Source organism: Clarias gariepinus, chromosome 25 (genome assembly GCF_024256425.1).
Source record: "Clarias gariepinus isolate MV-2021 ecotype Netherlands chromosome 25, CGAR_prim_01v2, whole genome shotgun sequence".
Classification (NCBI taxonomy): Eukaryota; Metazoa; Chordata; class Actinopteri; order Siluriformes; family Clariidae; genus Clarias; species Clarias gariepinus.
Genome location: NC_071124.1, coordinates 2,140,001 through 2,154,966, shown reverse-complemented (window position 1 = coordinate 2,154,966; position 14,966 = coordinate 2,140,001). Strand labels below are relative to the sequence as shown.

Here is a 14,966-nt window from a genome sequence, read left to right as displayed (position 1 = left end):
TGAAACCGGTGAGACCGATTAATTTCTCCGCATTTTTGGTAATTTTTCTGTATATTAGTCTATTTATGGAAGGCATACTCCTTCAATAATATCAGTAATTTGGGTGTCTGACATTAAGAGTGCTTTTACTGCAGTTGGTTGGTAGATTTACATTTCTCCAGTTGTTCTGTCCATTTTCTACCATTTTTATGGTAGATGCACTAATAAAGTAATTACAGTGATTTATCCGCATGATATTGTTTTTATGGTGGATATGATACTTTAGCAGTTATGGTACTTTGTCCTTCATTTGTTTATTTATTTATTTATTTATTTATTTTACAGAAACGCTGCTCCAACAGTTTCTGTTTGTTCCCGTTTTTACGAGAGATCATGGGGAACATGGGGAAATGTTCTGAGGCTTTCTGGCTGTCCTGGGATTGACCTCAGTGACATCAGCTCTGACCCAGGCTCATTTAAACACAAGCCCAAAGCGCTCCTGTCATATAATTATTCCTGCAAATATTTCCTACTGTGAATAACCACTTCCTGCGATGGTCACCGAGCAGATCGATCTTGTCCCGTTTTATTGCAATCCATTAAAACCCTGAGCAGACATGACCTGAAAGCGCCGGCTCTCAGGATCCGTGTTACGATCGGCGGTCTCATCAGTCGTGTTCGCAGCGGTTGTGGAGAGAGACTAATGAGTGGAAAACAGCCCTTATGGGAGCGATATTTTCCTCAGCGCTGCAGTTGTTGTTGTTCCCCGTGATAGATTTTATGCTTGGCAGGAGCAGCGGCAAGAGACTGAAGGCCCTCCTGATATTTCGAGGCGTTAATGCTGTGAAGGCGTTCGTTACGGAATAGCTAAGACGGAGAGTTCACAAACGCAGAGGAGCTTCATGATTTATCTGCATACGCCGTAAGAGGGACTGTTGTTTTTTTGTTTAGTACTAAACCCGAACACTGATGGTGGAGGAGCTGGAGTTCCCAATGTGGAGTTGTAATGGTTTTACATTTAGTATTTACTAAGGCTTTAAGACAGATACGAGGGTTCAAAATTAAAAAAAGAAATCTTTGCTGCTGTTTTAACAGTTCCAGGGATCATAAATGTTTTTTTTGCAATCTCACTAAATATTTGTAGAGCCATTTTTCCTAATAATGTGTTGTGCTTTTTACCCAACCAGAAAAAGCTGTTTAAAAACATTTCAGTCCAACAGCTCGTCCTACTGGAGTAAAATCTTCAGCATCTTCATACTGATCTCCGTGATATTCTGTGTGTGACCGCCGCTCTGCGTCTCTCTCTCTCTCTCTCTCTACCTCTGGCTGTAGTATTTTTGGATGATTTGTCACCTTTTCACATTTGCACGCAGAATTGTTTTTCATCCCCAGGGTACGAGAGAGCAAATTAGAGAGCCGGCCCTCCCTCAGACTTCTCACGGCGTGCAATAAAAATAGTTTTTAATGATGCTGAGAAAAACTCAGTTATGAACAGGATGCTACACAGGATGCCCTCGTGCAGGAATAATTCCTTTGAGTTGTCAAACGTTTGTTTTTTTTTATCATCGGTTTTGACAGAGAAATACGCGTTAAGACACTGCAGCTACCGCTAATTGCGTTATTCGAGAAACAACGTATTCATTAAATGAAAAACAATTCCCGACCTGGACATTTTGTTTTCAATAAGAAATTTGTGTACAGAAACAAAAGCCTGTCCCAAACTGACACATGTTGTAAATATTTGATAATTATTATAATTATAAGATTATTAGACTGAATTACTTTTAATAATATTTTTTAGAATTAAAAGTTTTTCTGATTTAAAAGTAATCTCATGTCACTGTATACCTGTATACATTGATTTATAGGTGGAACCTTACTAAGTACATTTACTTTTTTACCGTACAATTTTCATGTATCTGTACTTTACTTGAGAATTTTTTTTCAGTGGATACTGTTTTACTTTTACTCCTACAACAAATATCTGTATAGTGTTGATTTACATAACTGTAGTAATGTGGAGCATTTGAAGTCTACACCGCTTTATACTGTAACCTGCTGAAAGTTCTACATAATTGCCCTCACTGTGTAAAACGCTCAGCCATGTAGCAGGTGTCAGAGAGAGAGAGAGAGAGAGAGAGAGAGATTATGACTTAAAGGCTACAATAAGATAAAAACAAGCTTAGTACATTTGATCCTTAAGTAAATCAGAAGGTGAGTACTTCTGTACTTTTACTTAAGTAAAAATGTAAATGGAGAACTTCTTCAGTACTTGAGTTATATTTTACCTGGGATATCTCTACTTTTACTCAAATACAGGATTTGTGTACTTTGTTCATCACTGCATTGAACTTATGAGTAATTTCTAAGACATGCTGCTTCATATTAAGTCTTATCCTAACCTATCACACCATAATAAGTTAATAGTACTTAATATGATTGTCCCGATTATTTACACAATATTGCAAAAATGTCATCGTTATTGTCATTGTCTATACCGCTTCATCCTGTATTCAGGATCACAGGGTCCTGGAGCCTATCACAGGAGACCTGGGGCACGAGGCGGGGTACACCCTGGACAGAGTGCCAATCCATCGCAGGGCACACACAGAGTACATCTACACACTTACATGCTCATTCACACACTTTGGGCAATTTGGGAGCACCAGTTAGCCTAATCTGCATGTCTTTGGGCTGAGGGAGGAAACCGGAGAACCTAGAGGAAACCCCACCAACCACAGGAAGAACATGCAAACTCTATGCACATGGACGCCGAGGAGGGAATCGAACCCTACCTTGGAGGTGCGAGGCGACAGTGCTAACCACTACACCACCGTGCCGCCTATTGCAAAATTTTATTTATCCAAATTAATTTATCAGTTTATTTACCCCAAAAATAAACCAAAACATTGAAATAAACAAACATTATTCAGTTCAGGTATAAAATTATTGTTTTAAGTTATTTTTATTTTTGTATTTTTGTATCAAGTCTCTCAATATATATATATATATATATATATATATATATATATATATATATTAATCATTAACAGCATATGAAACACAGATTTACAAAATGTTACAGTTTTTATTTCTTATAGACCCGCGCATCATTATCTACAAAAGGGGGCAGGGCATTTTCATATTTGGCTCCAAAGCTTTGGAATAGCCTTCCAGACACTGTTCGGGGAGCAGACACGGCTTCCCAATTCAAAAGTAGACTCAAGACGCATCTCTTTAATCTGGCATACGCGTAACTCATCCCATAACCTCATACTCCAGTACACCTATCCTGAATGGCAACTACGCTAATTCTCTCCATCTTTTCTGTATTTTTCTACCCATCCCGAGGCATCTGGAGATTGTGCCAGCTTCAGTAGACAAAGGCCAACCCTGCGAGGTTTCTAAGGCATCTTGAGAAGGACCTGCTTCAGCTAGATTCTGCTTTATGATGGTTGGAGCTACACATCCTCCTCCTGTGCTTCCAGTGATCTGACCCCATCTGCCCTCTGCACCTACTGCTAAACTGAATCTACACAACTTCTGATATATTGAACTTTCACCTGCACAACACACTTGATGTTATTTCTATCTGTTATCACCCAGATGAGGATGGGTTCCCTGTTGAGTCTGGTTCCTCTCAAGGTTTCTTCCTATTGCCATCTCAGGGAGTTTTTCCTTGCCACTGTCGCCGTCACCCTTGGCTTGCTCATCAGAGACATTTCATTCATTTCATTCATTCATTTCATTATTATCTAGACACATTTTTTCACACATACACACTTCCAAATATTTTCTTTTCTTTTCTAGAAAAAAAAAAAAAATTCTTTAATTTTTTTTTTTGTGAAGCTGCTTTGAGACAATGACCATTGTTAAAAGCGCTATATAAATAAAATTGAATTGAATTGAATTGTACTCATATATCATATCATTTTATAGTTACATTTAATAATGTGTAAGGTAGTTAGAGAGTTTTTTACATTATAGCAACAATAAACACTAGTCACCCACTCACTCTCTTTATTCTCTCTTAAACCAAAAATAAAAACAAATAAAAAACACATCATGGTATCGATCATGTTACAAAACTATGATGTTACTGTGTGTCTGTAAACGCTGTATTTTTATATGTATAAACTCAATTGCACCTGATTTAATTTCTTATTCTTATACTCTTAATATTGTTACCTGTTTCTCTTTTTTTCTACTTTGCCTGATCTTTATAACAGACATGCCATGCAAACTTCCATGTTAGCCAGTATAATGATAATATATATATATATATAATCTCTTATTTTACAGAGAATCCACAAAGAAGCATAAACTAGTTTGTCCTGGAGATGTCAGAAAGCGTAGTAAATGTACAGATCTGCCACTGGAGATTCCTTCCATACATGTTACCTAAATTTTAATATTCCGTAACAAAATCTTTTACTTATCTGTGTTAACTAAAAACTTAACACAGATATGCGTCATCATGTGTGTTTCTGGTAGTTTCTATAAACAAATAATAATAATGATAATGATAACAATAATCATAATAACAACAATAATAATATGCTTATTTTAGGAGTTCTACATTTTTGCACCGTCATTCCCATATTCCTGTAGCAGTAAAATTTACACATTATAAAAGTAATGATAACTTTCATTCTACCTGACAAAACGCCCAAATGCACAGTTTGATGTTTGAAGGCTCCCCGTTAACACACACCGGCAAGGCTTTCATATAAATACACACACATTATTTGACCTATGCTGCGTTGCTGGCACAGATCTGTGCCACTTAGGTTTAAATTAAAGAAATTTTAACTTTATTATTTATTTATTTATTTTCTATAGTGCTAATTCCACACAGTGTCACGGGGGGCCTGACTCTCAGGGGACGTCAGGCATGAAGAGAGAGGTACACCCTGGACAAGGTGCCAATCCATCACAGGACACACATGCACACACCTCGGCCAATTTGAAAACACCAATTAGCCTAATCTGCAGGTCTTTGGGAGGAAACAGAAGTACCCGGAGGAAACCCACCAAGCACAGGGAGAACATGCAAAGTCCTTGCACAACAGACCCGGAGGTGGGAATCGAACCCAGACTCTGAAGGTGCGAGGCCACCGAGCTAACCACTACGCCACCGTGCCACACTGTACAAGTCTCTGTTACTATGGAAACGATAACGTAGTAGAAAGAGCACATTAAAATAAACGTGATTTGATCATTATGCTTAAATAAATAATGACTACAGATGAGAAAAAAACGAAATAAGGTGTGATTTTAATTACTTCATGCATTAAAGATTTAATGAAGTGTTTGATAAAAACTGGTATTGAGTTTAAATTGTTTGTAAATAATCATTAAATCTTACAAAAATAAACCTCTAGATGATGTAAACAGGTGAGGTATCTTCATGAAGATATCGTAGATGTGAGTGAGGGTTTCATCTTCCTGCTTGTTCTGACTTTGATTTCTGTAAACGCTGCAATTTCTGCTGGACGTCCATCATTTCGAGGTTCTTTCCTCTCACCATGACGCATGCAGTTAGGGAATAAATCTCTTGCTTTCTCTCCTCTCTCTCTCTCTCTCTGTCGCTGTCTTGCTCCCTCACTCCACAGTAATCGTCTCGCCTCGTTAAATCCATGTGCAGCTCACACAGCAAACCGAGTGCACGAGGGCTGTGATTCCTGAGCTCAGATCCAGAGGGACCGTTTGTGCTGAGTGTGGAAGGGATTAGAGAAGGACAGAGGCGTGGGTTGGACTCATTAGACAGGACAGGATTGAACTAGGCTCTTTTCTCATCCAAACTTCTGATCGAACACAATGAAGTTCCTGTGTACAAGGAAACAGCTTTGACTTTAGGCTGCCGCAGGCGAAGAAGGTGAGAAGATCTTGAAAAAGGGCACATCCTTGACAGAGTGCAAAATGATCTCATCACGTCTGGTGAAGCCATCGAAGCAGTCACATAAGGAGCCACCGGGGGATCGCTCGAGAATGCTGATTGTGGGCGAGAGGCTGATGAGAGCCGGCAGTGAAGGAAACCTGCTGAGATCCACACCGAACCATCAGCAGGAGCTTCAGAAGCAGAGCCTGGAGATGATCTCCAACCCAGGTAACGGCTCATACTTTTCACATATAGCTTTTATCATCTCAAACAAAACTGCAGTTTCTGCTATATATCATAATGACTTTTGAATTGAAATTAAAAGTAAGGAGAACCAGAGGGGAACCTCAGATGAGTGGTGAAATCTCTTTATGGTTTTAACACACTATGTGGATTGCTAATAAATAAAAATCTTGAAAATAAAAGTGCACCACATGACCCCAAATATCTTTATTGTTTCTCTTCATATAAAGGAAGTCCAAAGCTATTAATTAAGCATACTAAATCGAACGATACAAAGTAGAAAGCAGTTATGAGTTAAGTGTAAAATTATTAATTTAGACAATGTTTCAGTTTAAATCAATGCAGGTTTATTTATATACCGCTTTTGTACAGTGGTCATTCTTTCAGAGCAACTTTAAAGAATCAAAAGACAATTAGGGAAGTAATCATAATCTGAATACTCTATATATACTGTGAGCGTCAACATAGTAAAGGCATGAAGTGAATAAACAGATTGAACATTTAATGCATATTACACCGAAAGCTTCCGTGGGATAAAGGACATCTAAGTACTCTGTAGAGGAATTTACAATAAGTGACTCAAGACATTCCTTCGCTCATCAAAGTAATAATATATTTGTATTGTATTCGTATTGAAATGTATGTGTATGAAAATGGGCCTTGAGATTTGAGTTTGTGTCCCATGTTTCCACTCAACTAAATGTGTATATTAATTTACATATATGTATATCTCAATGTTCTATAATTTTTAGACATTTCCCCACTGTGGGAAAAGTTATATCCTATCTTCTGCTTGTCAGAAGTTCCTACCGGTAGCAAAAATATATAGTTAGACCTATTGCTTTTGTCCTACTTAAACAAAAACCTATATTACGTATACTTTGATTGGACATAGCACTGCAAAAAAATATAAAGGCTTTGTAATATCTCTATAGATCTATTAACACAAGCAGCAGGTTTTGACACATTGTTGCTGTTGTTGTTGTTGTTGTTGTTGTTTTTACTTATTTAGAAGTGTATAAGTAAGTTATAAACAGTGCAGATTGAAAAACAAGGCTCACATTTTGTTCTTTATCTGATACCAAAGTGACCAAAAATGGGAAAAAATATAATAAAAGCACACAAACAACAACCACAACAATAATAATAATAATAATAAATCAATACTAACCACCAATCCAGAAGTTGACTGTTAATCTTACTAATCAAACAAAGTGTCCAATAAAACCACAAAAACAATACAAAAACTCCATCAACCCACAACCCTGGCAGGCGAGAAACTAGATCTATCTATCATCTATCTATCTATTCATTTATTTATATTCCACAGCAATTAAAAAAAACTTGAAAGACTATGATCCAAAACAAATTCCTAAATTACGATAAAAAAGACTAGATATTTAATTAAAACAAAAGTAAAAGGAAGAAGTGTTAGCATGGGTGTTTATGCTAGCTGATTAGCTGCAGTGGATGAGCTGCGTTAGTAGAAGATTTAATAAAGAGGTTCTTCTATTGTGTAATGTCTATTTGCACCATTAATTGGTGTGGCTAAATGTAAATTAGCTTTGCTCTGAATGTCCTTGGTTCTGTACAGTTGATCAGAAGCTGATCAGAAAATTTGTTTCGCCATTTACAGTAAATTAATCGGATGGAATAAATAAATGTTGGGAACACAAATTTAATTACCTGGAAGGCCAATCAAAGTATAGGTTGGTTATGTAAAAATAGATTAAAATAATAATAATAATAATAATAATAATTCAGAGGCCAGATGGTGAGGAAGTTGTCAAGGCTGAAGAGGAGGAGCTACGAGGGCTGGTCAGAGTGAAGTTTAATAAGAAAAGAGAACAATCTGAATGTGTGAACATTTTGGAGTACTGTTTTATGATTGTGTAGCGATCTGACATGGGCACTTTTAAGAAGGAAGTTACAACGATGTAGAGGGCTAAAAAACAAAAGTGCTGATGAAGTATTAAGACTAGGAAGTTTCGATTTGAGTGTTCAGTTGAAAATGACAAAAACTGAAAAAAAAAAAACACTGAAAATGTTAAAATACATAAGACCAGTTTCTGTTTTACTCATAGAGCAGGTTTTTTGGTACAGTTTCACTGCTGGAAAACACCCAAGGTTCATCATCACGAACCAAGTACAAGTACATTATTCAGAATAAGGAGATTATTTAAACGGATACAAATACAGATGTGATTTTTTTTCTTGTCAAAATATTTGAGGCAAAAGGTGTGAAATGAGGAAACTGGAAGCATTTGCCTCGATGTAGTCATGAGCAGTCTGTTAGAATAATGGAAAAAATAAAGACCACACTCATTAATATTAGCATGTAGCAATGTTTGGTGCTTTTCGTGCATTTATTCATTCATCCTTAGGTTCTCCCTAGTGAGGTTTGCGATGGTTTAAAATTAAGTGAATAAATAACGAGAGCAGGTACAAACAAAAATAACAACAGTGAGAATGAGACAACATCTTAAATTAGGACATGGTTATGAACCTGAGAGACGTAGCTATGGCTGAGGAACTACTGTATCAGAGACAGAATTGTTGATACACTGTTGATATTTGTACATCTGTTTTTTGTTTTTTGTTTTTTTAAATAAATTTCAGTCTTTAGGTTTCATTCACGCCCACTTCACGGTTAAATATAAATACACACACACGGCGGATATTTTAAGCTCTAAGTGGATACACATACTGATAGTATCATTGCACTGCTCCCCTAATAGATAGAGAATGCAAATATTAGTGGACCAAATACTGAGCCTTGAGGAACACCTTAACAGCCAGGTATTACAGAGGCTCCATTCAATCACTGATGAATGTTCACAGACATTCTGTCTCACTGCTTACAATTAACTCTGGATCTTAAATTTGAATCATGTCAAATGAACTCCTTCTTGTTTGCTAGAAATGTTTTATTACTTATCCAAATATATTCTTTAGTGGAAAAACAATTTGGACGAGTAATGAAGCCAACAAGAAAGAAGTCCAGTTGACATGACTCACCTCCAGATAACCTCACCAGGATAACTGAGGATCTTCACTGACTCAGTGACTGAATGACTTTTATTCTTTATAGGTACAAAAAGCGATGCTTAATGTTACTCTGTTGTATTATTTACCTTGCTGAGATTATACTGCAGCCTGTCTCAGGCGCGTCTGCCGCATTATTGTGTGACTTCCCTGCTGGTGGCACGTTTCTGTATTGTGTCCTGATTCCCGTCTGTATGGATGGGATTAACACGACAGACTCTTTTTGCTGACCGGATGCATTCCCTCGCTGATGATCTCATTCACGCTAATCAAACTGCACACTGACTGAAAACACACAGCACAAAGCTGATTATTACAGACGTCCTGTTCTAAGGTGAGTTACTGTATAAAAGGTAGAAAATGAAAGTTAGTTTTATTTGAGTGGAAATTTTAAAGACGTCAGCAAAGGCTTTATGGGTAACATGCCTGGATTAAAATCTGTAAATGTCTTCAGATGTCTATAGATGACATTTCTTTTTATTTAAAGCTTTAAACTGGTTTTACGGCCTTTTTGTCCCATACCATGACTGCACGCCTTCTGAAACCCGTGCATGTTTTTAGGAAGCGACTGTTTGATGGATGGCAGCTCTCTACTGACGTCTGGTCTGTTTATTGCTCACTTAAAACCCTTGACAGTTGGTTTATTTAAAGACGATAGAAAGGCCTGTCCTTGTTCAAATAAAGTCTATTTAAAAGCCAAAATGGTCCAGAACTCATTTGAGTGACTTTATAACTCAGAGGACCTCAGGGGTTTCGTAACGCACAAACAGGCTGGGTGATTGGCAGCTTGACAGAAAACAGTAGACTGTTTTTAAGCAGGATATTTTCCAAATATGGAAGTAGCAGTCTAAGTTGTGTAATATCTGATAGTGATGGGCTGCATTTGAGATCATAGTTACTTTAGTAGTCAAGCTTTCAGATGCTTCCAGGACCATCTGATCCACACACAACTTGGCACAGGGTTGCTGGATGCTTTTCCTGATGCAACCCTCCTATTTTATCTGGGCTTCCAGCACTGCATCCAGTGGCTGAGGTTTGGGTTAGGGTTAGACAACTGGATTATGAACCATAAAATCTCAATTGTAATGTGCTCCGTTGATGCTGTAACTGGATCTAATCAAATGTCATTTTAACCTCTGAATCAAATTTGACTCAACTAATTATGATCTGATCTGATTCAATCATGATCATGTCTGAGATTACAGCCTTATTACCCCCTCTGCATTCATCCTGAGAGCCAGATTCAGATAATTTCATTACCGTTAATGAAGACTGTGATGTAAAAGAAACATTTATGAACATTCTCGTTAAGTATAACAGAGTTGGGTTTCCTCCAGGTTCTGAGATGACTTCCCTCTGTCCACAAATCATATACGTAGCCCCTGTCTACACTACATGGTGTAAATGGCTGACTCGGTGACACATAATGTCATTACATATTTGACACTTGGAAATGATGAATATCTGGAAGATTGGGACCCTTTTATATAAGGATTAAGAACAGATATTAAACTCTTCATTAATTTTAGAATTTATGAAACATCATTAGTTTCTGCTCCTCTTCCTGTTTTTGATCTATGCATTTTTTCAGTTTGGGTTTTTTACCCAAGCAATGTGCACCGGTCCACACACCCAAATTAAAACACTTTTACTTTATGGTTATTATTAAATAACTCTCGGAAGTGTGACTAGTTTTTTCCCTCAGTAATATCGCACTTGATTAGCTGGGTGGCGGAGGAGAAACGAACCAGAGGCACAGGCTGAAATCGGCAGTCCTAGGTCCTCTTGAGGAAAAAGAACTACCCCAGAGCCCTTCATGCTAAAGCAGATATTGTGCAGATGATGTACGATTATTCAGCAGTTATACTCAGTGAAGCTGGCCAGTGTGAAGCTTCAGCCTTGATGAACTGCACACTATTTTTAACATGTACCTCCGGTGGCTGTCGGTGTGCAGTGCAGCAGTCCAGTGCTTTGTCATGATTATGCTTGAGTGGTGTAGCATTGGCATTAAACTGTGGGTGCAATCATACGGTGATGTACGTGCAATAATTTCACACCTTCTTTCACATAAAACTGGAGAAACCAAGGCTTTCCATAAAACATTCTTTATAGCCAGGTATACAGGATTAAAATTACTTAGTTATTAACCTAGTTAACCCAGTGTAAGTATGTATCCAATGTTGTAAACATTAAAGCACTTTTTGTAAGTCGCTCTGGATAAGAGCGTCTGCCAAATGCCTAAATGTAAATGTAAATGTATGTAAAATAAACTATTTAACATCCAATCAGGCGAGAGTGGTGACAATAAACACAGACTGGTTACTATAGAGGATAAAGACTATCAGTTAGTATTTTATATTGTAAGGCTTAGACCTGAAACATACTGTAGTTCACGCCTCCGCCAACATGTTTAGTCATATAAGGTCTTGAATGTTTAGATCATTTCAAAAGTTAAGGATATTAACCCAAGAAGAGGGGATCAGATTCCTTGTGTCGTTTCAAGAAATAGCACCCCTGGAGCCGACTCTGAGACAGGAGCTCGTGCTTAGGAACTCTGACCTTAAAGTCAACCAAAGCACTGACACTGAAGACTCCTTCCATAAACGATACATAAACATCTCCTTCAACATGTCTGTGATTACACACGTCTTCTACCTGCTTTGTTATCAGCAGAGCGTCTACCATACAAGTCCCTGTGAAAGAGCTGTTACCATAGCAACGATGATGTATTACATGTCTTAATAAAACTATTTTATGTATGGGTCAGAAATATAGTAAGGAAAAATGAAGGACAACAAATATTCAAAATAGTGTGCAGTGATCGCAAAATTGACTCCAGCACAAACAACATACACACTTTTTTCTTTTTCATGGTTTTGTTTGTCCAAATCTCCAGCGCTACAGTTCAGTCATTTGGCTCAGCGCAGCAGCTCACTGCTCTCAGCTGAAAGTCATGACATGTTTGATTCATTTGTGACTCAGGGTCAAATCACTTTCTCACTATAGAAGACCTTAAAAAACGGACGAGAACCGCCGCGGTCTGGCTCGCAGTGCCTTGAAGGTCATCACTGGCCTTACTGGCCATCACTGTAAATATGTAAAAAGAAACACACCAGTGTTCCGTCTAAACACACTAAACACCGTGTTCCTCCCTGCGCCGGTTCTGTTCCTGTGCCTGCATCTAACGCACTGCAGTAATTACAGCCAACTGCATGTGCTGGAGGTCAAATCCACAACCGGCGATCTAGCCTGAGAAATGATTTCTCTCTCTTTCTCTCTCTCTCTTCCTCTCTTCCTCCAAGCAGCAGCAGTAAGAAAACATGGTGCCTCCTCAGTGCTTCCACTCCAGCTCCCATCTGGGACACGCCATAAGCAATTCTGACACACACACACACACACACACACACATAGGAGCCATCAGATTGAGTCAGTAGGAGTCAGGCTGAGATTTGTAGAGAACAGAACAAACCTATAAGGGTAATCTCAGCAATCCTTTAGAGACAGATCGATCGGGTTTGAGTTTTGGTTCCTGGCAGGTCGACACCACCGTGTGTGTCACTGTTACACTAAAACACTGAGTAAGGCTGAGCTACTGTTCCCACCCTGAAGAAGACTTTCCCCTTATAACAGCACCCTGCTCTGTTCCTATTCCTCACCAGTGCTGAGATATTAGATAAAGTACAATGTAAAAAGATTCTGCTGCATCCTCAGCACTGTACGGACTACAGACAGCTTGCAAGGTTGTCTAAAAGAAAGGCACGTACTTCTTCATGGCTCAGCAGAACCCGGTCCTCTCTTCCTCTTCAGATAGCTCGAGTCAGACTGGAGTTTTGTAACACAGAGCTCTTCCACGTTTAGGAAGAAATGTTCTGACGTTTCATGACCTCCGTGAGCAGATTCAGCAGTTATGACCTCTCGTCTCAGACACATCAGTGTGATCTGGTGTGGCCCGGTTTTGTCTTTTCCAAGACTGTAGTTTTTTGTTTTTGTTTTTGTTTTTCCTTTTTGAGGTTCTTGTGATTTGCATGGCTGCCTTTATCTGATTTTAGTCATGTGGCCTGTATTAGCTCAATAAGGAGGTGTGGTTTGTTTTAGCTTATTATTGGGGTGTGGCCTATGTTAGGTCAGTAAGTGGGTGTGGCCTGTGTTAGGTCAGTAAGTGGGTGTGGCCTGTGTTAGCTCAGTATGTGGGTGTGGTCTCTGTTAGATCACTGTGTGGGTGTGGCCTGTGTTAGCTCAGTATGTGGGTGTGGTCTCTGTTAGCTCACTGTGTGGGTGTGGCCTGTGTTAGCCCAGTGAAGAGATGTGGCCTGTGTTAGCTCAGTATAGGGCGTGGCCTCTGTAGGCTCAAAAAGGGGGTGTGGCCTATGGTTAGCCAATAACTAAACTGAGTTCTGTATTTTCCTATATCTTTAGTGCGTCTAAATGCAAGAGGACAAGAAAGAAAGGATTTGATGGGTTTGCATGAGAGCGACGGGACTAGAAAAGAGGATCTGAACTGAAAGGGTGATGAAGGAGATAGAAACCAGAAGGTGGCACTAATAAAAAAAAAAAGAAAAAAGAAGTGGTTAAGAAGCCAATTTGAAATGATTTGAGCTTTGTGACATGGTGCATTATCCTGCTGGAAGTAGCCATCAGAGGATGGTACATGGTGGTCATAAGGGGATGGACATGGTCAGAAACAATGCTCAGGTAGCCCGTGGCATTTAAACGATGCCCAATTGGCACCAAGGGGCCTAAAGTGTGCCAAGAAAACATCCCCCACACCATTACACCACCACCACCAGCCTGCACAGTGGGAACAAGGCATGATGGATCCATGTTCTCAAATTCTGACTCTACCATTTGAACGTTTCAACAGAAATCGAGACTCATTAGACCAGGCAAATTTTTCAGTCTTCAACTGTCCAATTTTGGTGAGCTCGTGCAAATTGGAGCCTCTTTTTCCTATTTGTAGTGGAGATGAGTGGTACCCGGTGGGGTCTTCTGCTGTTGTAGCCCATCCGCCTCAAGGTTGTGCTTGTTGTGGCTTCACAAATGCTTTGCTGCATACCTCGGTTGTAACGAGTGGTTATTTCAGTCAAAGTTGCTCTTCTATCAGCTTGAATCAGTCGGCCCATTCTCCTCTGACCTCTAGCATCAACAAGGCATTTTCGCCCACAGGACTGTCGCATACTGGATGTTTTTCCCTTTTCACACCATTCTTTGTAAACCCTAGAAATGGTTGTGCGTGAAAATCCCAGTAACTGAGCAGATTGTGAAACACTCAGACCGGCCCGTCTGGCACCAACAACCATGCCACGCTCAAAATTGCTTAAATCACCTTTCTTTCCCATTCTGACATTCAGTTTGGAGTTCAGGAGATTGTCTGGACCAGGACCACACCCCTAAATGCATTGAAGCAACTGCCATGTGATTGGTTGATTAGATAATTGCATTAATAAGAAATTAAACAGTTTCTAAAAATCCTTTAGGTGGCTTTAATGTAATGTAACTGAAGGAGGTGTGGCCTCTTTAAGCTCAGTAAGAGGGCGTGGCCTTTGTTATGTTCCTGGAGGAGGTGTGGCCTCTGATAGGTCAGTGAAGGAGACGTGTCTTCTGTCCCAGAGTCTCAGCAAAGGGGTTGTGGCATTGTGTGTTGGTTTTAAGAAAGGAGGCGTGGCCCCTATGTCTTACACAAGAAAGAAGGCGTGGCCTCTGTATCAGTCCAAAGGAAGAAGCGGTGTGTAATTGACGGAAATGATACTTCAGTCTCTCCACTGTGTTGGGGACAATCCTATCTGCTCGGTGTGTGTGTGTGTGTGTGTGTGTGTGTGTG

General features: G+C 39.2%; 1 protein-coding gene across 2 annotated transcripts in view; it reads left to right on the top strand.

Moving 5' to 3' along the window:
* The first annotated feature begins 5,712 nt into the window (after positions 1 to 5,712).
* si:ch211-207d6.2 (sickle tail protein homolog) overlaps positions 5,713 to 14,966 on the top strand; it is a 61,176-nt gene continuing 51,922 nt past the window's right edge. Inside the window, exon 1 of one of the 2 annotated variants that reach the window (XM_053486561.1) lies at positions 5,713 to 6,088. In XM_053486561.1, the coding sequence (XP_053342536.1) occupies positions 5,902 to 6,088 (187 nt within the window). In that variant the 5' untranslated portion in view covers positions 5,713 to 5,901. The remainder of the gene's footprint in view (positions 6,089 to 14,966) is intronic. The other variant, XM_053486562.1, reaches the window with a different exon arrangement.